We start from the raw sequence: 27,322 nt of genomic DNA, 5'->3' as shown, positions 1-27,322 counted from the left end.
GCTTGCGTTCTCTCTGACCCGCAGTGACTACAAGAATTTAACTTTCCCGAAACTGTTTGCCTTCACCGAGCTAAAGTCTGGCTCTCCCTCCTGGTACGCACCAGCTGCTATTTGACTACTTGAGGTAGGTTAGCCCAGTCTAATCCTCTCAACAGCTTATGCCTGCCCATCTGCACCTAACTAGGCAGCTGACTGGATGGCAATCTGGAACAGTTCCAAGGCTAATCTGAGGTCGTCTCGCTCGTACACCTGAGGGGGATCAGTGTCAGTCACGGGCCAATAGATTTCTCACTGCCACCTAGTCCGTATTAGTCAGTCACTATACACAGACAGTACATGCAAAATTGAATATCACTATTTGATATCCCTCTGGTTAAAATTTCAGCAGAGATTTTACTGCAAACAGGTGCCCCCTGTTTATAGCAAACAACAAACACAGTGGATGCTGGAGAAACTCAGCAGGTCTATGGAGAGAGAAACAAAGTTAATGTTTCATGCCCAGTGTAAGTCCTCAGAATTGTTATTTTTACAGTCCCTGGGTCTCCCTCTCCAGTTCTGAGGAAAGGTCACACTGGATTTGAAGCATTCACTCTGTTTCTGTCTGTCTCCATCAATGCTGCCAGATTTGCTGAGTTTCTCCAACAATTTCTGAGCAGGTAAAGGGAATTCACTTTAAGGTACATTAAACTCCAGTCCACTGAGTGGCTAATTACAGACTGAATTTGTAGCATAGATACTTTACTGCTCCCTCTGAAATGATGACGTTTAAACATTTTGAAAATCTCACGATGTTTTTAACAGCATGCACTATTTATGAAGAATAAATAGAAACTAGAAGCGCCCTGATATTTTTAAGATATATGGTATGTTTTACATTCCTATAACTGTAGCCTGAGATTGCATAGGGAAGTGGCTTATTCCTCAATCAGACACAACTTTTGCTTTCAAACCTTTGTTACTCTGCCCAAACACTTTTCTCTCCCTCCGACTCTCACTCTCTTTCTCCCTCTCCCACTCTCAGTGTCACTTCCTCTCATTCTCACCCCCTCACTCTCTCCTATTCTCATTTTCTCCCTCCATCTTTCAGTCCCACTCTCACTTGCACTCTCTTTCACTCCCTCTCTCATTCTCACTCTCTCTAACTCTCCATCTGTCACTGACCCTTCTGTTTCTCGCTCCCTCTCTTTCTGTCTCCCTCTCCCTCTTTCTGTCTCTCTCTGTCTCCCTCTCACTCCCTCCCTTTCTGTATCCCACTTCCCTGCTCTCTATTCCATTCACTCTTTATCTCACCCCCTCTCTCTCCCTCCTTTTTCTCTCTATCCCATTCATTCTCCCCCTCTCTCCTTCTCTCTCCCTCGTCTCGCTCTCCCTCTCTCTCCCCATTCTCTCTCTCTCTCTCCCATTTACTCTCCCCATCTCTCTCTTTCTCTTTCTCTCTTCCTCTCTCTCTCTCTCCCATTCACTCTCCCCATCTCTCTCTTTCTCTTTCTCTCTTCCTCTCTCTCTCTCTCCCATTCACTCTCCCCCCTTTCTCTCTCTCTCTCACTCTCTCTCTCTCACATTCACTCTCGCCCCCTTCTCTCTCCCTCTGTCCCCCTCTTTCTCTCTCCCATTCAATCTCCCCCTCTCTCTCCCTCTCCCACTCACCCCTCCCTGTCCCTCTCTCTCCCTCTCTCTCATTCCTTCTTTTTGAAACAGTAGACCCCGTAGAGCCGTCGCTTCTTGTCGGGGAAGCCGAAGCTGCGGACCCCGGGTTCCTTGCCGCCACACTTGTCCCGTGGGTTGACGATGGGGTAGCGGACACTGCCATCCTGTAACCAGCCAGCCTGGCAGCGGTCCAATAACTGCAGCTTCCAGGCTGCATACAGCTGGCCCACCTTGGCAATGGTCACCCCATGTTTCTCACACGCCTTCACCGCCTCTACATAGTTCAGCTTCCGATAGGTCCTCAGGAAATAAACTTTACCTTCATCAGAAACAAGCACAAACATTACAAAGTCCTGTTAGTGTGTCTGAATAAAACATCCTTCATAGTTCTTGTACAGCCTCAGCCTTTTTGGAGTCACAGCATGTGGAAGAATGAATTGCAATCGTATAGCGCCTATCATGAGGCCATCCCACTGCTTTTTTTAGGGAAAACAACAGCCAATTTGAGCACAGCAAGCTCCCACAGATAATGAGTCAATTATTTATAGAGTCATAGAGATGTACAGCATGAAAACAGACCATTCGGTCCAACCTGTCCATGCTGACTGGTTATTATAACCTAATCTAGTCCCATTTGCCAGCACCCGGCCCATATCCCTCTAAACCCTTCCTATTCATATACCCATCCAGATGCCTTACAAATATTGCCATTGTGCCAGCCTCCACCACTTCCTCTGGCAGCTCATTCCATACCCGTACCACCTTCTGCGTGAAAACGTTGCCCCTTAGGTCCCTTTAAAATCTTTCCCCTCTCGCCCTAAACCTATGTCCTCTCGCTCTGGACTCCCCTGACCACAGGGAAAAGACTTTGCCTATTTATTCTATCCATGCTCCTCATGATTTTATAAACCTCTATAAGGTCACCCCTCAGCCTCCGACGCTCCAGGGAAAACAGTCCCAGCCTGTTCAACCTCTCCCTATAGCTCAAACCCTCCAACCCTGGCAACATGCTTGTAAATAGAGTCTTAGAAATGTACAGCATGGAAACAGACCCTTCGGTCCAACCCGTCCATACCGACCAGATATCCCAACCCAATCTAGTCCCACCTGCCAGCACCCGGCCCATATCCCTCCAAACCCTCCCTATTCATATACCCATCCAAATGCCTCTTAAATGTTGCAATTGTACTAACCTCCACCACATCCTCTGGCAGCTCATTCCATACACGTACCACCCTCTGTGTGAAAAAGTTGCCCTTTGGGTCTCTTTTATATCTTTCCTCTCTCACCCTAATCCTATGCCCTCTAGTTCTGGACTCCCTGTTTTATTGAGGTGAGGGCTGAAGGAATAGTACTTAGAGCTCACAAGGAGATTATCCAGTTGGAAATTGTAATATTTGACTGTTAGCATTCTCCTGGAAGGGCTGGACAAGGGCATAGCTTAACATGGCAACCAACAGCCTAGTGCTTTTGACAATGCAGCACTCCCTCAGTACCAGCCAACATCATACACTCAGCATTCTGGACTTAACCTCGTAACATTCTACACCCAGAAGGCGAGAGTTCCACCTGGAGTGTGAAGGGTTAATACTAACATATGTAAAGAGTCAGTCTACAGTGATGGAGGAGATCATGGCAGCCTCCTGCTAAACCAATAAATAGTCTGAAGAATGTTCAATAACATTTTGACTTATACCAATAGCTGACCTTACAGCAATCTGCACCTCTCCTGTGACCAAGGTCACAGCCCCCATTGCAGGTTTCTTGAACAAAGTGAATGTAAATCCTCCTTGGATTGTTTGCGTCACATTCCACCGACATGCGGCAGGCACTGGGACCTTTGGTGAAGTACTGTGCAGAAAGTGGTTTTGACTACTGAAGAGATGGGAGGCTACACGGGACATAGACAGGACAGACAGGGAGGAACTTTTCCCCTTGGTGGGGGGATCAATATTTGGGGGCATATAACATTAAAAAAACATTTGGACGGGTACATGGATAGGAAAGGTTTAGAAGGATATGGGCCAAATGCAGGCGACTGGGACTAGTTCAGTTTAGGAAGTCTGGTCAGCATGGACAGGTTGGGCCATAGGGCTTGTTTCAATGCTGTGTGGCTCAAAGACTTCTCCAAGACCCACTGTAATGCTAATAGAGTTCCCACAAGGCAAAACTAAATGCCCAACACTGCGGCTCATTAGATTAATGATAGGACTTTAGTGTCATGGGATTAGTAACTGTGTTTATTTTCCCTTTCACAGGACACCACTGGCAAGACCCATTCCTAACTGAGAGACCATTTTAGGGGGACAGTCAAGGAGGCAGCCACTTGCTGTGGGTCTGCAGTTACACAGACTGGGTAATCACAGCAGATTCCCTTCCACAAAAGGACATTAATGAAATAAATTGTTTTGCTTTAACAGCAATTGCTGATTGTTTCACAGTCATCAGAACAGAGACTGATCTTCTAATTCCTGATTTGTTAATTGAATTTGAATTCCATCCGTTGCCATGGCGGGGGGGTTAGGCCTATATCCCATAGTATGACCTCTCACCTTTCAGGTTGGAGGTGAAACAGAAAGCATCATATCGCTCGTCATCTTTGTGTCGGTAGCCGTAGTTCCGAATGCCAGCGGTCTGCTCCGATCTGCCACACTGAAGTCGGGGCTTGGAAATTGGGTACTGGACCGATCCATCGTCCAGCCAGCCAGCGTTACACCAATCCAATCCCTTCAGCCATGCCTCGTGCAGCTGCTCATAAGAGGCCAATATCCCATCCTGCTCCTCACACGCCTTCTTAGCATCTTCAAAGTTTAACGTGTAACGCCCCAGCCTTGGATGGTAAGGAAACACCACACCTTTAATTGAATTAAAGGCACCATTACACACAGGAGGCAGAAACAGACGGCACCAGAGCAGGGTACTGGATACTGTGGATTGCCTGGGCAGTGGACTTCAATATTTAACGAGAAGGAATCTCCCTACAGCCTGCACTTGAAATCCCCTCAGAACATAAATGTCATAGAATGGTCAGGGATTGCCTACATACACATCCCCACCTGAATTGACAGGTAATTCCCTATCACCCAGGGCCCATTCTTAACCTTCTCCCTCGAAGGAAAATCTATAAATGTGCAAATGACACATGCCGTTGTGACTTTATTTTATTAACCTGTGAGACATAAGCATTGTTGGCTGGATCAGGATTTATTGCCCATGCCTAGTTGCCCTTGAGAAAGTGTTGTTGGGCTGAACTGCTGCAGTCCACACGCTGCAGTTGGATCCACTACGCCTTTGTGGAAATAAGTTTAGCATTTTGATACTAAACGAACAGTGATATATTTCCAAATCAGGATGCTGAGCCCCTTCGAGGGGAACTTGTAGATAGTGGTGTTCTCATCTATTTGCTGTCCTTGTCCTTCTAGAATGAAGTGGTTGAGGGTTTGGAAGGTGCTGTCTCTAGATCTTGTAGACAGTACACACTGCTGCTGCTGAGCATTGGAGATGGAGGGAGTGAATGTTCGAGGATGTGGTGCCAATCAAATTGGGGCTGCTTTGGCACAGATGGTTGATCTTCTTAAGTATCATTGGAGTTGCACCCATCCAGGCAAGTGGGGAGTATTTCATCACACTCCTGACATGTGCCTTATAGATGGTGGACAGGCTTTGGGGGGGTTGGGGGGGGGGGGGGGGGGGGCGGGGAGGTGGTGTGGGGTCAGGAGGTGAGTTATTTGCTGTGGTTTATTCCTAGCCTCTGATTTGCTCTTGTAGCCTTTGTGTTCATATGAAGATCCAGTTGAGTTTCTGGTCAGTGCTAACCCCCAGGATGTTGATAGCAGGCAATTCGGTGATGGTGTAATGTCACTGAATATCAAGGATTGTTGTTAAATTATCTCTGATTGGAGATAGTCATGGTTTGGCATTTGTGTGGCATGAATGTTATTACCAATTGTGTACAACTCAGAATGGAACGGGGGTTGCATCAGTGTGCTAACTTCCCAGAATTCCTGCCTCTTTTTCCTTCGTCATTCCTCTGGGCCACAAACCAATTCTAACCCTCACGGTATCTGGGGCAGGGGTCGGCAGTGCCATACGCCATATACCTCAGTTGGCTGACAGCAATGGAAGCTTTGAGACCCTCACAGATCCATTAGCCTAGGGCTGGATGTAATGTATAAGAAACAACAACTTGGGCACATCACTGGTTCTTTAGAAAGAGTAATGAAACATTGAACTGTATCAGTAACTGGACCACAGATTGGGTTAAGTGAGGTTTACGTGAATGAGTTCAATTGAATTGGCAAATGATGTTTGTCACTCTGCTGTTTAAGGAAGGTGAGAGAGGGAAACCAGGAATTATAGACCAGGCAACCTAACTCCTGTTGTCTATAATTAAAAGTAGATGACTGAACACACTTTGAAGTTTTGCAGCTGATCATGGATTTGTAAAGGGTAGGCTGCGATTGATGAATTTGTTTTAGCCTTTTGAAGAAGTGCCTGAAATACTGGAGAGGGGAATGTTACAGAAAAAAGCAAAACACAGATGCTGTAAATCTGAAATAATAAAAACAAAGAAATATCAGAAAAACTCAGCAGGTCTGGCAGCATCTGTGGAGAGAAAGAGAAAGAGTTAATGCTACAAGTCCGATCAAGTCTGCAGAACAGAGGACAGTCAGACTCTATCATGAGTATCTTTGGATGTTATCTCTATGAACATCCTGAAGTCATTTGCTGAAGTCATTGTTAGCTAACACTGAAGCTCATGGAATTGACAGCTAATTTTTGAATTGGTTTGTACAGTTGTCTCCCAGATCAAATCCCTGAATCATTTTAAACACCTTGATTAGATCACAGCTCAATCTTCGGAACTTGTAATTACTTCTGCTGGTTGAATAGTCTGGGATGAGGGGGGTGTAAATGAAAATTTGGAACCAGATTTTTCCAGTTTGGGAAACCCTATTGTGTACAAGGAGTGGGTAGACAATTGGAACTCTATTGTGTAAATGGCAATTGATAATAAATCGATGGTTAATTTTAAATCTGAGGTTGATAGATTCCTGTTGAACGAGATGTACACACACCATCCTTGGAGCTGTACTGCCAACCCTCAGTGTGGCTGGGTCAAAATAATGGCACTTCCTCAAGCATTGTGGGTCTATCTACTGAATGGGCCTTGGTGGGTCAAGAAGACAGCTCACCACCACCTACTTGAGGACAACTGGGGACGGGCAATAAATGCTGACTCAGCCATAGCCCACAAATGAATGAACAAAGCTGGATATATGCAGTCAGGTCACATGTTAACGCATTATCTCATTAAAGGGTAGCACAGGCCTAAGGGCTGAATGGCCACTTCATGTTCCTTTGATTTTATATCCCCATCCTTTCAGTCTGTGGTTTGGACTAAAGAACAGTAAGAATAAATATCAGTCACATGGAATTGAAATAAAGGTGTACCTTCCAGGTTCAGTTTGACAATTCCTGTATCATCCTCAAGCTCATCTATGACCTCACATTCATACCGTCCGTAATCCTGCAGGGTCACGTCCTGCATGATGAGGGATGCATCGCCATCTCCATCGCCTTGTAACCACACCCTGCCCTTGTATATCCCAAAGGCTTTCTGGATCCTGCCCAGTGCCACAAAGACGTCGCTGCTTTGCAATGTGTCTGATTCCTTGGTCCACTTGATGCGGATCTTCTCAGGGTCCTGGCTCTCTGGCTCATAGTGGTACCTGCAGGGCAGGATGATGGAACCTCCACGGTGAGTGAGCACTTTCCCTGGGGCAGTCTGAACCACCACGAGGCCACTCTCATCTCCTGCAGATACATGGATCACAACTCTTCATGTCAGCCGGCAAACAGACTAAACACAGAGAAGAGAGGCAGGAGGAGGCCATTCAGCCCTTCCAGTCTCCTCCACTACTCAATATGCTCCTCCAACTCAGTCCTTTACTCCCACTTTCTCCTCATCCCCTCTGATCCCTTTAGCCCTAAGAACTGTTTCTAACACCTTCTTGAAAACATTCTGTGTTTTTACCTCAACGACCCTCTGCAGCCGAGAATTCCACAGGCTCAACACTCTGGGTGAAGAAATTTCTGAGTCGTAAAAGGCCTACCCTTTAAACTGTGACATCTGGACTCCCTGATCATCGGAACATCTTTCCTACATTTATGCTGAGAAAAATTCTTGGGAATTAAAGACTGCAAATACAATTAACTGAAGAATATGAGAATACCTAATCGGAGTTCAAAGTGCAGTATACATTATCAGGACAGGCTGACACTCCCCACAATGTGGAATCAGGCCATTCAGACCATCGAGTCCATGTAGACCCCTTGAAGGGTATCCCATTTAGACCCACTCCCCCTATCCCTTTAACCCTGCACTTCCCATGGTTAATCCAACTAGCCTACACACCTCTGAACACTATGGGCAATTTAGAATGGCCAATCCACCTAAACTGCACATCCTTGGACTGTGGAAGGGAACCCAGACAGACATGGGGAAAACGAGCAAACTCCACACCAACAGTATCCCGAGCCACCATCCACCCCTAAACTGAGGGAGTGCTGCGCTGCTGTATAAAGGGGCTTTGTCTGCCCTCTCAGGTGGCTGGAGGTGATCCCACAGCCACCACTTCCAAAGGCAAGCAAGGCAGTGCTTACCTAGACATTAACGAACCTTCAATCAACATCAGGAGACAGTAAATTATTGTGTCATCAACACATTACTGTTTGTGGGATCTTGCTGTGCACAGTTTGGTTGCTGCAAATGTCTGCATTAGAATACCTCAGAAAGTATGTCATTGGCTGCAAGGTATTTTGTGATATTGTGAGGTTGTTAGGAAGTCCTATACAATATAAATGCCACTCCATTCTTCCCCTCCCCCGGTGAATAATTTATTTTTGACTTGTTGCCAAATTGGGAACACTGATTCTCTCCCGTCCCATTAATCTGTGAATTTTCCGCCAATTTGGCAAGACACCAGGCATCATGGTCATTCCCCATTGCTGTTGAATCGTACATTAAGAGTCTTACATGTAGTACCTTTGCTTAAATGAAGAATAATACATCTCAGGAGGAATTATAAGGCAGCCATCAGATTATGGGGTTAAGAGGATATCATTAATCACCCACGCTAAAACCAAGATGTTTCTCGTTACCTGACCTGGGATTTCAGCCCTGAAATTTGTTTTGATGTCTTTAGTCATTATTTCAGATGCTATTATGGTCCATGGTTTGTTGATATTTTGATCAGATTTTTAAAATGAGTAGTAACTGACAGAACCGGTGTAATGGAAAGCTCTCCATTGTGTAGAAAGATAAAAGTAAAGTTGCTCGAATCTTACTAGATCGTAGGAGAGAGACAACTGGTGGTGTTTTAACCTCGGGGTCAGTACAGCTCAGATGAGGGGAGAAGATGAGAAGGAGAATCCTTCGTGGTCACCTCAGCCAGTGCAGGAATTGAACCCACACTGTTCATGTTACACTGCATCACAAACCAGCCATCCAGCCAACTCACCCTAACTCAAGCCCTCCAATCCTGGCAACATCTGTGTAAAAATCTTTTCGGAACCCTTTCAAGTTTAACAACATCTTTCCTTTGGCAGGGTGACCAGAACTGAGTTCAGTATTCTAAAGGTGGCCTAACCAATGTCCTGTACAGCCACAACATGACATCCCAACTCCAGTACTCAATGATATGAGCAATGAAGGCAAGTTATACCAAACACCTTCTTCACAACCCTGTCTACCTGTGACTTTTCTTTCAAGGAACAATGAACCCACAACCCAAGGTCCCTTTGTTTAGCAACACGCCCCAGGGCCCTACCATTAAGTGTATGAACCCTGCCATGGTTTGCCTTACCAAAATGTAGCACCTCACGTTTACCTACATTAAACTCCATCTGCCACACCAGGGGCCTATTGGCTATCTAATCAATGTTCGTCAGCCCTCAATTGACTGCGTGGTTAGTTTGTGATGCATAGTGAACTCCAACAGTGTGGGTTCTAACCGTGTACTGGATTAGTGGTGCTGGAAGAGCACAGCAGTTCAGGCAGCATCCAATGAGCAGCGAAATCAACGTTTCGGGCAAAAGGGCTTTTGCTCGAAACGTCGATTTCGCTGCTCGTTGGATGCTGCCTGAACTGCTGTGCTCTTCCAGCACCACTAATCCAGTATTTGGTTTTCAGCATCTGCAGTCATTGTTTTTACCCTGCGTTCTAACCCTGTCCCAGCCTGACATTGTATGACGTGTGGTGACCCTCAGGTTAATCCACTATTGGTTGTTTCTCTCATCAGGGAGAGCTGTCTTCTGGAACTATAGTGACATTACTGCTACTAGAATTAGCTGGTCCCAGAAATGGTGACGATCACTGGTTACTGTAAAAACTCACCAGGTTTATTCCTATCCTTTTGGTTAGTCAGTTCTCCTTACCTGGTCCGGCCTACATGTGACTCCAGACCCTTACCAGTGTGGTTGACCTTGAACTGAAATGGCTGAGTGTGTTGATGGATGACAAATACTGGCTTTGCCAATGAGTTCATGTCCCGTGGAAGTATAAAGATTAAAAACTTGATCATTAACGACAGGGAGCAAGAACCTCTAGTTCTGGAAGGGGAAAAGCCAGCACGGCATCGTGTCAGATTGCTGTCCAGAGATATCAACTGCAGATATATTGATAGATAAATTCTCAGACAAAGACACCCTCCCCACCTTTGCCCCAAAACTCCACAGGAGATAGCATCAGGTTTGTTTTTCCCATTCACAGAATGTGGGGATCACAGGCTGGGCCAGAGTTTATTGCCCCTCCCTAACTGCCCAGGAGACGGTGCCGACAGAAGTCTACCTTCTTGAATCACCACAGATTGTATTTTAGGTTTTTTTGAGACTTTCTAGCTATTGATACAATTGAATGGTTTGCAAGGTCATTTCGGAGACAACCACATTGCTGTGGGTCTGGAGTCACATGTAGGCCAGACCATGCAAGGATGGCAGATTTCCCTCTCTAAAGGACCTTAGTGAACAGATGGATACTTAGAACCAAAGGTTATCATTTGACTTTTAATTCTGTGCTAAATGGGATTTGAACCCAGGTTCTGAGTTCTACTGGATTACTAGACCAGCGACAATACCACCATGTGATCACGTCACTATCAGGCTGCATGTAATTAACAAATGAATCACGAGTGAGAAAATACAGCAGCAGGCCATTCAGCCCATTTAATCAGATCTCCAATCATGGCTGATCTGTCCCTCTATAACATTTACCTGTTTTTCACTGTTCCCTAATGACCCAACAAAAAACTATTGCTCTTACTCCAGAAAATTGTCATATAATTGGAACTGAACTGCCAGCTGAGCTGAATGGCCTTTTCCCTGATATTAATGTTGTAAAATGCCAAATAATAGTGTCCCTGAAATTCTGGTCTAGTGTATCCCCATATGAAATAGCTGCAGCATTGTCTTCAGCTGCCTGAGCTCTGGAAATCCCACCTTAAACATCTCTGCCTCTCTATCTCTCTCCTCTGTTAAGATTCTCCTTAAATCTTTGCTCTTTTTGGTCCCTAGCTCGAATATCTTCCTGAGCGGCTAGATGCCTGGTTATGTTTGTAAACCACTTTGAGAAATTTTACAATGTAAGAGGTGCTGTCTACAATGAAGGTTTTAATATCTCAGAAGTGGAGATCAGTGACAGGTTACCTAAGCTGCGATCATTCAGATCTGAGGTTTTTGAAAGAGCTGCAGTTCAGAAGCAGAGCGAGTGCCGTTTCCCCCCTCACACAGCATCATGCAGAAGCCAAAAACTCTCACGAGCTTCGTTTCTGACTCACCTGACACGTGCACACTCTGTCTGGTTCCGATGTCATTGTTCATGAGAGAGAAGGCTGGACTCAGAAACATCAAGAGAATGATGTGGCAGCAAAGCCAGTTTCTCGGTGAAAGCTGAAGAAATAACAGATATTTTAATTTTAATCCCTGAAGATCCTTCAGGACAGAATCGTTTAGATGGCTGTTTTTGACTAGTGCAGATTCGATGGGCTGAAGAGCCTTTTGTCTGTGCTGTGCACTTTCAAATCTATGAGATGGTGAAAGGACTTATTGAACTCATTCCCTGTGCCTGCTCTGGGCATAAGAAACAAGGAAACACACAGAATTCTAAACTCCCTGAACAAGTGGGGCTGGGGGTGTGCAGCACTCATAATGATAGAGTTTTAAACCACAAAGGCTGTTAAACTGTGGTGGTATAATAGTAACGTCAATTGCTTAGTAACCTGGAGGGTCCATAGTAAGTGCTCTCAGGGGCATGGGTTCAAATCCCATCGCAGCACTTTGTTGAATGTAACTTAATCATAGAAGAATCCTCATAGTGTGGGACCAGGCCATTCAGCCCATTGAATCCACGCCAACCCTCTAAGAGCATCCCACCCAGACTTACCCCATCTACTCTATCCCTGCAACCCTGCACTTCCCATGGCTAGCCCACCTAGCCTGTGCACCCTAACCTGCCCATCTTTGGACTGTGGGAAGAAACTGGAGCACCCAGAGGAAACCCACACCCAGCAACAGGGAGAATGTCACACAGACAGTCCCATAAGGGTGGAATTGAACCCAGGTCCCTGGTGCTGTGAGGCAGCAGTGCTAACCACTGAGCCACCATGTTGCCCAAATTAATAAAATCTGGGATTGAAAGCTACCAGGACAGCTATTATTGTAAAATACCTGTCTGGTTCACTGATGTCCTTGAGGGTAGAGACACCAATCTGAACTGCTGTCTCTCAAATCCAGGAACGACAGCCAATCTGCAAGTGCCCTTTGAAGTAGCTCCAGAAGCCCATCAATGCAAGGATAATTTGGGAGGAACAACAAATGCTGGCTTTCCCCAGAGCCTTTGGATCTTCTTGTTCGAAGCTGTTATGAAAACTGAACTTCAGGGGTGTATTGACTGACTCGAGTTAGCTAGCTGGGATCAAAGAGTTTCATTTGGAGTGGGATGGGGGATGAATTAAAGGTTGTGGGATGAAGGGAATTTAACTGCAACAGGAGCACAATAGAAAGGATAATGGACCTGACACTTCCAACACGAACAGTACTCCCTTCCTGTAAAGTGCCCATTGTCACACTCCCCATGTGTCAGAGCTGACTGTCATAGCTGACCCACCCCACTCCTACCTGTCACACTCCCACTTGTCACTTACTGATATATCACACTCTGACCCCTCACACATCATGTCATTGCAGGCCTATACAGTCAATGACGTACTTTTACAGTCTTGCAATACTTTGATGTAACACATGGCTGCGCTGTCCAGTCACGTGGCGTGCTAACATTGATAAAAAGATATTCACAGTCGTGGAGGGAGTGTTCAAGTCCTGGTCTCGTTCCCAGCAAAACTTTCAGTTTCTTCACACTCCAAGGAAAGGCCATGAGGATCCAGAGACAGTGACTCAGCTGAAGCCTCAAACTTGCACATAGCAATGAGAACCATAAAGCAGATGTTTCCAGTAAGAGTGGTGTTTCCCATGCAAATGAATGTTTTAAATCTAATTTGTTACCGTTTCCAGATTTCCAGGATCTTTCCATCTCCTCCCTTCGAGCTATCAAGCATGGAATACTTTACTGAAATCTGCGCTGGCTGTTTCTAATTATTTTTATTTAATCTTGATATTTAATAATTTCATTTTTAATTAAAGATTCTAATTTCTCCTCCACCACAGATGTTCAACCCACTGGTCTGTAATTAGTTAAGCTGCAGTTTCCCTTTTTTTTGAACTTACTGATTATACTGGCTTCTCTCCAATCCTTTGGTACATTTCCATTCGTAATGCAACCCCAGATTATCATTTTTGCAACATCTGCAGTTTCTTCTGCCTTTTGCTTCCTGCTCTTCAGATCTATCCCATCAAGTCCCAGCAATTTTGTCTTCTTTGGCTCACTAACTAACTATTTGCAAAATCTTCCTTCCCACCTGCTGTGTGCTAATCTGGAAATTACTCCATAAAACTCACTACCTTAAGAGGAATACCATGTCTTACTGATTATGTGCAACCTCTCTCAGTCTTGCAGCCCTCTGAGATAGCCTCAAACTCAGCACATTCAACTCATCACTTCTGTACCAACCAACAAAGTTCTGACTATACCAATCCTATGTTAATCTTGGTCTATAGCCCTGGAGACTATGGCAGTGTAAGTGTATATCCAAATTGTGCATCAATGTTATGATGGTTTCTGACTCAGTCAGTCTGTCAGATACTGAGTTCCAGATTCCTACCACCCCAAGGGTGAAAATAATTTCTTCCCAATTTTGGAATAGTTTTGGAATACAGATCTGGAATTTGAATTTGGAATATGAATTCTGCTATAATGCACATTTCGTCAACACAAATTCACTGCAACACGATTAACAATTGAGGGCGCTGTTTCAAAAGCATAAACTTTTAATACATGCGTTGGCTTTAATGTGATTACATTGCCAACACTTTAAGCACTGTTTCTAAAGCACCATTTCTGTACACTGCGGGGTTGAACCAGAACACAACCATCATCTTATAGAAGAACTGACTGTATTAGATTCAATTCTGGTCTCCCTGCTATGCTTGAAAGGGTTCAGAACAGATTTAAAAGCATGTTGCTAGGGTTTGAGCTATAGGAAGAGGCTGAATAGGCTGTTTTCTCTGGAGCGTTGAAGACTGAGAGGTGATCGTATAGAGGTTTATAGAATCATGAGGGACATGGATAAGGTGAATAACTAAGGTATTTTTTCCCCAGGGTCTTTTTAGTTTCCAGGGGAGTCCAAAACTTGAGAGCATAGGTTTAAGGTGAGAAGAGCAAGATTTAAAAAGGACCTAAGAGACACCTTTTTCATGCAGTATATGGAATGAGCTGTCAGAGGAAGTGGTGGAAGCCAATACAATTACAACATTTAAAAGGCATCTGGATGGGTATAACAATAGGAAGGGTTGAGAGGGATATGGGCCAAGTGCTGGCAAATAGGACTAGATTGGTTTGGGATATCTGGTGGGCATGGACAAGTTGAACCGAAGTGTCTGTTTCTATGCTGTATGACTCTATGACTCTAATTCCCCTCTTACCTTTAAATCTATGACCCCCCTGGCTATTGAGCCCTCCACTAATGGAAAAAGTGCCTTCCTTTCCACCTTATCTATATTCTCCGGTATCCCATTGTGGATCTACCTCTAGTACGTTGACTGTAACAGTTCAAGGAGGCACCATCTCCTGCAGGTCAAGCAGGGACAGTCAATAAATGTTGGCCCAGCCATGAAAGAATAGAAATACAAGCCCACCTTAAATATCCACTCCCTCCATCACTGGGACTCAGTGGCAGCAGTGGACACCATTTGCAGCCTATACTGCAGTAACTCCTTCAACAGCACCTGCCATCTCTACCACTTAGAACAGTGTTCCCCAAATCTTTTCCTGGCCATCACCCCTTCACAGGCTAAAAAACTGCAAGGCCCAGTCGGTGAGAGTTGATCAAGTGGAAAGGAAATGAAGAAGATCTGTGAGAGCAGGCAGATGCTGGAGAAGAGACCTGGGGTCTGAGGGCAGAGCACAGAGCTCAATGGAGGGCCATTTCTACCTTGGAGCTCACAACTCCAAAACCTCAGCTCACCATCTCATTTGGGCTCCCAATCTCTACTTCGAATCCGACATGGACAAGGGCAACAGATATATGGGAACACCATCCCTTGCAAGTGCCCCCCCCCAAGCCTGACTTGGAAATACATCACCATTCCTTCAGTGTCACTGCGTCAAAATCCTGGAATTCTCTCCCTAAGGGCATATGTGGGTGTCCCTCACACCTCAAAATGTTGCAGTAGTTCAAGAAGGCAGCTCACTATTACCTTCTCCAGGGCCACTAAGGATGGGCAGTAAATGCAACATCCACCTAGACTTCCTACAGTGTGGGAGCAAGCCATTTGGCCCATCAAGTCCACACCAATCCTCCAAAGAGCATTCCATTCAGACCCACCCCATAGCCGATAACCTTGCATTTCCTGTGGCTAACTCACCGACACTATGGGGCAATTGAGCATGGCTAATCCACCTAACCTACACATCTTTGGACTGTGGGAGGGAACCAGAGAGCTCGGAGAAAACCCACACATACACAGGGAGGATGTGCAAACTCCACACGGACAGTCACCTGAGGCTGGAATCGAACCTCTGTCCTGGATGCCACTGAGCTTACTCTCAAGGTTTAATAAAAAATGCGAAGTTCAGATAGAACTGTCATGATTATCATTAAGGAATGCCAGACCACCTGATGGGACGAACTCCTGGCCCATTGAGTTTGTTACATCAGGGCTTCTTGAAGGAGGGCTGCTGGTGTGGGGTTGGGATGTCCCATTGGGAGAGTCACAGTCAGAAAAATTTTGGAAACAGTGCTCTGTATTCCAATTCTCCTCCTCTTGGAAGATGCTGACTAAAATCTACTTATTCCTAGACATAACCCAATGTCGAATATTGTCTGATGATGCTCCTGGGATGTTTTATAATATATTTATAAAATATTTTATAACTTGAAGTTACTGCTAAAGTTAATGTACCTCTAAAAAAAAACAGAGAGCTAATTTTTAATGTCTGGCAATTTTATTTCTCCAGCGTGGCTTTAACCATGGCAATTTCAGGGTCATTCTGGAGTCTAACATCTTTAACTGGGGTGTTACATCTTGCTGAAAATGTGTTGCTGGAAAAGTGCAGCAGGTCAGGCAGCATCCAAGGAACAGGAGAATCGACGTTTTGGGCATTAGCCCTTCTTCAGGAACTTCCTGAAGAAGGGCTGATGCCCGAAACGTCGATTCTGCTGCTCCTTGGATGCTGCCTGACCTGCTGCGCTTTTCCAGCAACACATTTTCAGCTCTGATCTCCAGCATCTGCAGTCCTCGCTTTCTCCTGTTACATCTTGCTGATTGGATAACAGAACACTCAGCAGGTCAGGCAGCAGCTGCGGTGTGAGAAACAGGGTTAATGTTTCAGGTCAATGATTCTTCATCAGGCCTCATTGAAGACAGATCTTGTTTTATTCAAGGTAAAATAAAAATGCATTTGCAGGATCTAGGCTCCCCAGTTGATGGTTTGTCTTCCAACTGGCTTTCCTGCCCGGACAATCTGGTTTTGATGCGCCAAATGGAACTTTAAGTGAACTTATATATCAAGCTCCAAGGTCTCCTTGTGTATTTGTGCGTGTATAAGAGTGACTGTATCTGGGCATGTGTGTGAGATGGAGTGTGTGTGTGTGAGAGAGAGAGTGTGTGAGTATATCTCTGAGTGCAGGTGTGTGTGTGAGAACATGTAAGTGTGAGTACGTGTGTGTGAGTGTGAGAGCTTGCGCATGTATGAGAGTGTGTGTGTCTGTGTATGTGTGTGAGAGTGAGTGTGTGTGTGTCTTATGTGTGTGAGACTGAGTGTAAGTATATCTCTGTGTGTCTGCGTGTGACAGAGGGAGTATATCTGTGTGTGTGTGTGTGTGCGTGAGTGTGAGCATGTGTGAGAGAGAGTATATGTGTGTGTGTGTCATTGTGTGTGAGAGAGTATATATGTGTGTGAGTGCGTGTGGGTGTGTGTGAGTGTGTGTGTCTGTCGGTGCCTGTGTGTGAGTGTGTGTGTATGTGTGGGTGTGTGGGTGTGTCTGGGCCTGTGTGTGTGTGAGTGTGAGTGTGTGTGTGTGAGTGGGTGGGTGCGTGTGTGAGTGTGTGTGTGTGGGTGTGTGGGTGTGTGGGTGTGTGGGTGTGTGGGTGTGTGTGTGTGTGCCTGTGCCTGTGTGTGTGTGTGTGTGGGTGTGTGTGTGTGTGTGTGGGTGTGTGTGTGTGTGTGTGTGCGTGCCTGTGCCTGTGTGAGTGTGAGTGTGGATGTGTGTGGGTGTGTGTTGTATGTGTGTGTGTGGGTGTGCCTGGGCCTGTGTGTGTGTGAGTGTGAGTGTGTGTGTGTGTGTGTGTGAGTGGGTGGGTGTGTGTGTGAGTGTATGTGTGTGTGTGTGTATGGATGTGGGAGTGTGTGTGTGTGTCTGTGCCTGTGTGTGTGTGAGTGTGGGTGTGTGTGTGTATGGGTGTGTGTGTGTGGGTGTGTGTGTGTCTGTGCCTGTGTGTGTGTGTTGTATGGGTGTGTGTGTGTGTGGGTGGGTGGGTGTGTATGTGCGCCTGTGTGAGTGTGTGTGTGTGTGAGTGTGTATGAGTGTGGGAGTGCGTGTGTGGGAGTGTGTGCCTGTGTGTGTGTTGGTGTGGGTGTGGGTGTGTGTGTGGGTGTGTGTGTGTTGGTGTGTGGGTGTGGGTATGTGGGTGTGGGTGTATGGGTGTGAGTGTGTGTGGGTGTGGGTGTGTGTGTGTGTGTCTGTGCCTGTGTGTGAATGTGTGTGGGTGTGGGTGTGGGTGTGTGTGGGTGTGTGTGTGTGGGTGTGTGTGTGTGTCTGTGCCTGTGTGTGTGTGTGAGTGTGTGTGGGTGTGTCTGTGCGTGTGTATGTGTGTGAGTGTGTGTATGGGTGTGGGAGTGCGTGTGTGGGTGTGTGTGTGTGTGTTGATGTGTGGGTGTGTGTGTGAGTGTGTGTGTGCGTGCGTGTGTGTGTGGGTGTGTGTGTGGGTGTGTGTGTGTTGGTGTGTGTATGTGGGTGTGGGTGGGTGGGTGTGAGTGGGTGTGGGTGTAAGTGTGTGTGTGTGTTGGTGTGTGGGTATGTGGGTGTGTGTGTGTGGGTGTGGGTGTGAGTGTGTGTGTGTTGTGTGGGTGTGGGTATGTGGGTGTGAGTGTGTGTGTGTTGTGTGTGTGTGGGTGTGTGTGTGTGAGAGTGTGGGTGTGGGTGTGTGTGTGTGGGTGTGTGTGTGAGTGTGGGTGTGTGTGTGTGGGTGTGTGTGTGAGTGTGGGTGTGGGTGTGTGTGTGTTGGTGTGTGTGTGTGGGTGTGGGTGTGGGTATGTGGGTGTGGGTATGTGGGTGGGTGGGTGTGAGTGTGTGTGGGTGTGTGTGTGGGTGTGTGTATGTGTCTGTGCCTGGGTGTGAATGTGTGTGTGTGAGTGTGTGTGTGAGTGTGGGTGTGTGTGTGGGTGTGCCCGAGTGTGAGTGTGTGTGTGTTGGTGTGGGTGTGCGTGTGTGTATGTGTGTGGGTGTATGTGTGTCTGGATGTGTGTGGGTGTGGGTGTGTGTGTGGGTGTGTGTGTGGGTGTGTGTGTGCATGGGTGTGGGTGTGTGTGTATGTGTGGGGGTGTGGGGGTGTGGGTGTGGGTGTGAGTGTGTGTGGGTGTGTCTGTGCCTGTGTGTGGGTGTGGGTGTGTGTGGATGTGGGTGTGTGGATGTGTGTGTGGGTGTGCGTGTGTGTGGGTGCGTCTGTGCCTGTGTGTGTGTGTGTGTGTGTGTGTGTGTCTGTGTGTGTGTTGTGTGGGTGTGTGTGTGTGTGTGTGTGTGGGTGTGGGTGTGTCTGTGCTTCTGTGTGTGTGTGTGTGTGTGAGTGTGTGTGTGGGTGTGTGTCTCCTGAACTATTTGCAGTTCACATTGGCTCACAGTGACACATGAAGCTGTGTGTCTCTGAAACACGGCCGTGTCTTTAATGATCTCACAGACAGCCTCACATTTCCTAAAGGGTAGCTGAATGTATTTGCTGATTTATATGGCATTTTCATCTCTCTGATTGACAGGATGATAGAAAGGATTGACTAATCACAGAGCTTGGCATGACTTCCTATTTTCAAATCCCACTCTCTGCTCTTCCTGAGGATCTGACTGAGCAGTTGGAGTGGTGAGACAATGGGAGCACCTCCCATTGAGTTTTACCTTGTGCTTTTGGACAGTCTGTCTGAGGTGAACACAAAGACCACCATCTCGCCACCCCCCCCCCCCCCCCCCCCCCCCCTTCGGCTGGCTCTGTTTCGAAGAGGAACTGGCCAATTCCCTACTGTATCCTGATCAATAATTATCCCTCAACCGATATCAGATAATCTGAACATAGGCACATTGCTGTTTCCAGGAACCTTCCTGTGTGTAGATTGGTTGCTGTGTTCCCTACCTCACAGCGGGGGCTCGGCTTCAGAATGTACTGCAGTGGCTGTAAAGTGCTTTGAGGTGTCTGGTGACAGCGAGGGTGCTATGGAAATGCACAATGTTTTCTTTCTTGCAACAAACCCGCTAGAACAACCAAGCTGGAGAAACTCAGCAGGTCCAGCACAATCTGTGTGGAGAAATCACTGTCTAAGGTCTTTCTGCCAAAGTACGGGTGGTGATGGCTAGCACGAGGGGACATAGCTTTAAATTGAGGGGTGACAGATTTAGAGCAGATGTCAGAGGTAGTTTCTTTACTCAGAGAGTAGGAGGGGCATGGAACACACTGCCTGCAACAAGGGCATTTAAATGGTCATTAGATAAACATACGTAGAAAATAGAATAGTGCAGGATAGATCGGCTTCAGATTGGTTCCACAGCTCGGCACAACATTGAGGGCCGAAGGGCCTGTACTGTGCTGTAATGTTCTATGTTCTATGTACAATGGGGTCCGTTCAGTTATGAGACCCTCCTGGTGCCTCGATCTTTACGTAAATATTGTCCTGCATCAGATTTTTTCTGCAATTGCAGGCAATGCCACGTTCCAATGTTCATTTGCTCTTCGCGTGCAAAGACTGTACAGAACTGCTTTGTAGAGTCAAAGAGTGATACAGAACCAGACCGTTTGGCCTGACCTGTCCATGCTGATCAGATTTCCCAAACTAAGTTAGTCCCATTTGGCTGCATTTGGCCCAGAAACCTTTCCTATTCATGTACCTGCCCAAACGTCTTTTAAATGTTGTAACTGTACCTGCATCTACCACTTCCCCTGGCAGTTCATTCCACACACAAACCACCCTCTGTGTGAAAAAGCTGTCCCTCAGGTCCCTTTTAAATCTTTCTCCTGTCACCTTAAAAATATGACCCCTCGTTTTGAACTCCCCCACCCTCGGGAAAAGACCTTTGCAATTCACCTTATATATGCCTCTCCTGATTTTATAAACCTCTATAAGGTCATCCCCCTCAACCTCCTATATTCCAGGGAAAAAAGTACCAGCCTCTCTAGCCTCTCCTTCTAACTTGAACCCTCCAGTCCCGGTAACATCCTGGTAATATCCTTCCTATAGCAGGGTGACCAGAACTGATTTGATTTGATTTATTATTGTCACATGTACCTCAATACAGTGAAAAGTATTGTTTTGAGTGCAGAACAGGCAGATTAGAACATACAAAGGCGATTGAGGAATACAACGTTACAGCTGCAAAACAGATGCACAAAAAGCACTATCAACATTAGGTTTGAAATTTGAGAGGTTTGTTCAGATCTAATAATAGCAGGGAAGAAATATTCCAAAATGGGCCTCACCAATGTCCTGGACTGTGAATGGACGCAAAGATTTTTTATGAATAATATGTATTATTGTAATAAAAAGATCTGTGGAGAGAAATTGGTTAACACGTTGACCCTTCTTCAGAACTAGAAGCAGCTTGGGAAAAGTGGTATTGAAGCTGATGAAGCAGTGTTGTAGGAAAGGAGGGAGCAGGTAGCTACAGACACAGTGCTGACTTCCTGCTTTCAGATAAACAGTTAACACCTTCATTGCCTCAACAGGATAGATCAAAAGGAATCTGCATTCGAGCCCTAGCTGCCAGTTAAATTAACACTGTGATTTGCCATCGGTGGCTCAGTGGTTAGCACTACTGCCTCACAGCACCAGGGTCCCAGTTTCGATTCCAGTCTCAGGTGACTGTCTGTGTGGAGTTTGCACATTCTCCCTGTGTCTGCGTGGGTTCCCTCCAGGTTCTCCGGTTTCCTCCCACAATCCAAAGTTGTGGATGCTAAATTGGTCATGCTAAATTGCCCATAGTGTTAGGTGCATTAATCAAAGGTGATTGGGTCTGGATGGGTTACTGTTCGAAGGGTCGGTGTGGACTGGTTGGGCCGAAGGGCCTGTTTCCACACTGTAGGGAATCTAATCTAAAAACTCAGATGTTTCAACAAAGGACTTTTGAAACAATCGGTTCAATAAAAGCTGTTATGGAATTATTGTGATGGACGGGATGGGAACAATTATGGACAAAAAGGAAAGTTTAGAAATTCATGGATTCACACCAGCCACTGGTCAGACTGAGAACGGTCCCAGTTACAGCATTGGGATGAGATATTGAATCTGCCAACTCTGCCAGTTTGGGAAGGGCATAACAGAGTGAGTGATCATGGTGCTGCTGTCTCCAGAATATACGTTTCAGCATTGGTTGAATTTTCCCTGGGGAAGAGAGAAGAGAAAGGATTTTGTTTCTCTCACTAATGCTGAATCTTTTGAAAGACAGAACTTGCATTTATATAGCACCTCTCATGACCTCCAATATTGCCTAAAAACAAAACCTTTGCTTTGAGATATAGTCACTGCTATAAACATGGCAACCAATTTGTGCATAGTAAGATTGCACAAACGAGACTGCTGCATTTCAGAGGTGCAATGTTATGCTGAGACCTTGTTTTCTCTTGTCGCAGAATGTGAACTATCGACAATAGGAGTAGGTCATTCGGCCCTTCGAGCCTGCCCTGCCATGCTATAGGATCACGACTGATCATCCAACTCAGTCCACTGTTCTTACTTTCTCTCCCAGAATCTTTGAACTCTTTAGCCCTAAGAACTATTTCTAACTATATTTTAAAGACCACATTGTCTAATCTTGGAGAAGGGTAACTCCTTTACTTCTTTACTACTGCATTCAAATATCGGTCTCGATTATGTGATCACGACTCTCCATTGGACCTTGGACCCACAAACTCTGGCTCTCGTCGTGGAACTGTAAGTGGGCGAGAGGGGAAAGAGGATAGGAAAAGATCTCATTCTCCATTTGATTAACAAAGGAGCCCAGGGACCTCCTGCTCCATTTGTGGCTGAGCCTGTATTCCCAATGTGGCAGGTACAACAGCTGGCATTCAGTAATCTCTCTGGTCCTTCGATGCCAGCTGACTTTATGGATGCAGCTGGTCCCATGGCTTGGTGCTGTATCGAAACCCCTTGCTCCACAGCCCACTGCACTGTCTTACTGTGGCCACCATCTGGCACCTTCTGGCTGGGGTACAATTGAAATTGATAGCCTTGCCATGTGGCAGTCACAGGTAGTTCCCTGCAAAGGTGAGAATTTGACTCACTCAGGATTCCTGAGTTGGGGGAGTCATAGCGTCATAGAGACGTACAGTGCAGAAACAGAGCCTTCGTTCCAAAATGTCCGACCAGATATCTTCACCTATTCTAATCCCAATTCGGAGATGCCGGTGTTGGACTGGGGTGTACAAAGTTAAAAATCACACAACACCAGGTTATAGTCCAACAGGTTTAATTGGAAGCACACTAGCTTTCGGAGCGACGCTTCTTCATCAGGTGATAGTGGAGGGCTCGATCGTAACACAGAATTTATAGCAAACATTTGCAGTGTGATGTAACGGAAATTATACATTGAAGAATTGATTGTCTGATAAGCCTTTCATCTGTTAGAATACAGTGATAGTTTCATTTCTTTCATGTGTAAATCACAAAACCCTTTTTTTAAAAGTTGCATTCTCGGGTTAGCTGTTAACAATGGTGATAGCTAGACAATATGTTGAAGGTGTTAGCCCCCTGTGTCCTCTGTCTATGACCTGATGTTTAGATTGATTCCAATCGAAAAAGTGAGATAACAGTTTTACATAAATTCATGCAGTTTTTGAGCTCAGAGTTCTACATGAATGTATGTAGTTTTTGAGCAAAGTGCAATGTAACTCTGCAAGTACAAAAAAAATTCACCACACAAAATATATATGTGCATGTGGATCTTTGTCTGTCTGTGTGTGTGTGTCTGTCTGGGGTGGGGGTTGTATCTGAGTGATATTCCTACACACACACACTCTCACATACACACAGACACAGTTACACACAGACGCACACACAGACACCCACACACACCCTTATAGACACACACACTCCCACACATGCACCCCTTCACAGACTTAAGACACTCTGCACTCACTACACACACTCACACACACTTTCTCACACTCACAACCCCCACCCCAGACAGACACACACACAGAGACAGACAAAGACCCACATGCACATATATATTTTGTGTGGTGAATTTTTTTGTACTTGCAGAGTTACATTGCACTTTGCTCAAAAACTGCATACATTCATGTAGAACTCTGAGCTCAAAAACTGCGTGAATTTATATAAAACTCTGTTATCTCACTTTTTAGATTAGAATCAATCTAAACATCAGGTCATAGACAGAGAACACAGGGGGCTAACACCTTCAACATATTGTCTAGCTATCACCATTGTTAACAGCTAACCTGAGAATGCAACTTTAAAAAAAAGGGTTTTGTGATTTACACATGAAAGAAGTGAGACTATCACTGTACTCTAACAGATGAAAGGCTTAACAGACAATAAATTCTTCAATGTATAATTTCCGTTACATCACACTGCAAATGTTTGCTATAAATTCTGTGTTACGATCGAGCCCTCCACTATCACCTGATGAAGGAGCGTCGCTCCGAAAGCTAGTGTGCTTCCAATTAAACCTGTTGGACTATAACCTGGTGGTGTGTGATTTTTAACTTTATTCTAATCCCATTTGCCTGCATTTGGTCCATATCCCTCTAAACCCTTCCTATTCATATACCCATCCAGATGTCTTTTGAATGCGGTAATTGTACCAGCCTCCACCACTTCCTCTGGCAGCTCATTCCATACACACACCACCCTCTGTGTGAAACAGTTGCCCCTTATGTCCCTTTTATATCTTTCCCCTCTCACCCTAAACCTATGCCCTCTAGTTCAGGACTCCACCACCCCCGGAAAAAGACTTTGTCTATTTTATCCCATTCATGCCCCTCACGATTTTATAAACCTCTATGAGGTCACCCCTCAGCCTCCGATGCTCCAGGGAAAACAGCCCCAGCCTGTTCAGCCTCTCCATTTGCTCAAACCTTCGAACCCTGGCAGCATCCTTGTAAAAATGTCTCCTGCAGCCAACTCTCCCTCTTCTACAGAGCCCTCTCACTGCTTGAAGGAAAAATTCGATTACAGAAAATGAACCACACAGCAGCAGGCCATTCAGCCCAACTGGCCCATGCTGGTGTTTATGATCCAAATGAGCCTCTTGCCACCCTGCACTAGCATGGCTTTCTATTTCTCTTTTTCATGCATTGATCTCCTTAGATGCGTCTTATTTATTCCTCTCAAACACTCCCCTGGGATAGTAGGGTCCACTTTCTCACCATTCTCTGGATAAAGAGCTCCCTCCTGGACTCCCAATTGGATTTATTAATGAATATCTTACACTGGTGGCCACAGCTCTGGTCATGCCAACCGGCCAATTGGGAACATCTTCTCGAACAAAGCAGTTGTGCGTCTCAGTTGCTGTGTCCCAGCTGTGGGCCTGAAACTCTGAATCAGACTCTCACTCCTGGATTTGTTGCCTTGGAAAGTGTGTTTGTGAATGATGGGGCCAAGCAAGTGGATTGTCCGCCTCATAGCGGGATGTGAGAGAGGGAGAGATACTGGGTCAGCCGTCCTGGAGAAGGCAATAGCAAACCACTACTGGACAGGGACTGAAAACCTGGATCCTTCCAATCAAGCTCCATGACCCAACCCTTGGAAAGGAGGATGAGAGGATGGACAGACAGACAGGTGTCCACCCTATCAGACGCTTCCTTCATCTCACAGATCTCCATCAAATTGTGAGCCGTCAGTCTGCACTTTGCTAAGGAAAGGAGTCCCAGGCGAGGCAATAAAAGGCTCTGAACAAGAGTCACAGAAACAGGAAGGAGTGCAGATGCTGGAAGCCAGAGTTAACAGATGCAAGACTGGAAAAGCACAGCAGGTCAGACAGCATCTGAGGAGCAGGCAAGTCGACACTCTGAGCTGAAACCCTTCGCCAGGACTGGGAAGGGGTTTTGGCTTCAAACATTGATGTTCCTGCTCCTCGGATGCTGCCTGACCTGCTCTGCTCTCCCAGCTTCACATCTATTGACGTTGAAGACGAAGCATATTGGACCAGTGTTCTCTCTCCATAGATGCTGCCAGACCTACTGAGTTTCTCCGGCATTCTCGGAATTTGTTTCAGATTTCCAGCACCCACAGCCTTTTGCTTTTACACCAGCTGGTACAATCTAATGCTGTTTGTAATCAATCACAGTGGAGCCAGCCCATCTCTCAGTCTGTAATAAGACTCTTGGCGTTACAAGGAGTTATACTGAGGAGCTTCGATTTTCACACTGATGAAGAGTCAATGGATACAAAACATTAAATCTGCTTTCTCTCCACAGATGCTGCCAGACCTGCTGAGTTTCTCCAGAAATTTCTGTTTTTATTTGAATTTTTACACCTCACTGGGTTGATTAATATAATCATGATGGTCATGGTCAACACAGAGATGGGATATCGGGGAAAGGATGGGATGGGGGGATGGAATAAGGGATATTACAATAGACCTGATCATTCCTACACTAGATGGGTTGGGGGGTTGGGGGGAGAAGGAGAGGGGGAGTGGTTTAATATCCAGCAGGGATTCTTCACCAAATCTAAGTCCACCACTTTCTAACAGGAAAGGCAGGGATGGGGATTGGGATCCATCTTGCACCCCTCCCCCATCCTTTCCCAAAGAGGGTGCCAACACAGGTTGGCTTTGCACATGCCGAACTGGCGCCCCTGGGGCAGGGCTTGGGCAGGACAGGGGATCTGCAGAACAGGACATCCAGCAAGGATCTGCCCAGATCCCGGGAAGGAGGAGGGATCCAAAAAAAAATGAATGACACAGGAATAGAAATGGAAGCAGGCAGGAGCTGGAATTAACGGCACAAAAAGAGGCTGCACCTTTTAGCAAGAGCCCAGCAACACTTTAGGATAGGAATGCAGACAGAGGCACTGTTTGAGAAGGACTGCAGTATCTGCTTATGCAGCTTGTCAAGGTTATTGTTACTGTGCCCTGTCAGATGATTAATGCACCAAAACGGTCTCACAGACTGTAAATATAGACAGCATGAACTTACCATCTCCCCTTTCAACGGCAAACACAGTAGAACAGCAGGTACAATCAGTGAAACTAAATGGATCTCAACCATGAGCCCGTCTGGTTAAGAGGTTCTGCAGACTCTCTCTCTCTCTCTCGTCTCTTTATTCTTCACACTCTCCCTCTCTGTCTCAATCGCCAAATGCTGACGTGAAATTAAAGGTCTAATCGGAGCTTTGCTCACAGTCAGCAAACCTGCCAAACTGAGGTAGGAAACAGCTCATTATTAAAGCAGAAAATGGTGCAGTGTTGAGAGGGGAGAGAGGGAGAGGGGGAGAGAGAGAGAGAGAGAGAGAGAGAGCAGCCGCAAGGAACAGGGACACGGGTAGATTCTGAGCTTGTGTTCAGCTCAGGATTTCTGCGACTGAGTTCAGCTGTAGTTGCTAAAGTGCTGGATAATGAGCACATGCAGAGCTCCAAACAGAGGATTGGGTTTGTGTTCTATTAGCCCAAGGTGTGTTACAGCATAATGCACTGTAACACACTGTCTTGTTATGACAACCGATCAGAACTCTGAAGTATTTATAGACCTTTCTTTTTGCTTTTAATTCCAGAATGAGTATTTTTTAAAAAGAGACCCACCACAGTTATAAAGAGAAACCTGTGGAGTTAACGCCAGAGACTGT

At 45.9% G+C, this 27,322-nt stretch overlaps 1 protein-coding gene across 1 annotated transcript; it reads right to left on the bottom strand.

Annotated features, from left to right (window-relative positions):
* Positions 1-1,659: 1,659 nt before the first annotated feature.
* Positions 1,660-26,800, bottom strand: hapln4 (hyaluronan and proteoglycan link protein 4). The gene is made up of 5 exons (XM_072593595.1): positions 26,677-26,800; positions 11,484-11,595; positions 7,102-7,464; positions 4,200-4,502; positions 1,660-1,966 (listed from the first exon to the last, which is right to left on the bottom strand). Exons 1-5 carry the CDS (start codon positions 26,746-26,748, stop codon positions 1,677-1,679), a joined length of 1,140 nt encoding a protein of 379 aa, XP_072449696.1. The 5' UTR covers positions 26,749-26,800; the 3' UTR covers positions 1,660-1,676.
* Positions 26,801-27,322: the final 522 nt, after the last annotated feature.

This window comes from Chiloscyllium punctatum, chromosome 24, assembly GCF_047496795.1.
Source record: "Chiloscyllium punctatum isolate Juve2018m chromosome 24, sChiPun1.3, whole genome shotgun sequence".
In the NCBI taxonomy this organism is placed as follows: domain Eukaryota; kingdom Metazoa; phylum Chordata; class Chondrichthyes; order Orectolobiformes; family Hemiscylliidae; genus Chiloscyllium; species Chiloscyllium punctatum.
The sequence above is the reverse complement of the archived record's forward strand: the minus strand, read 5'-3'. Positions and strand labels throughout refer to the sequence as shown.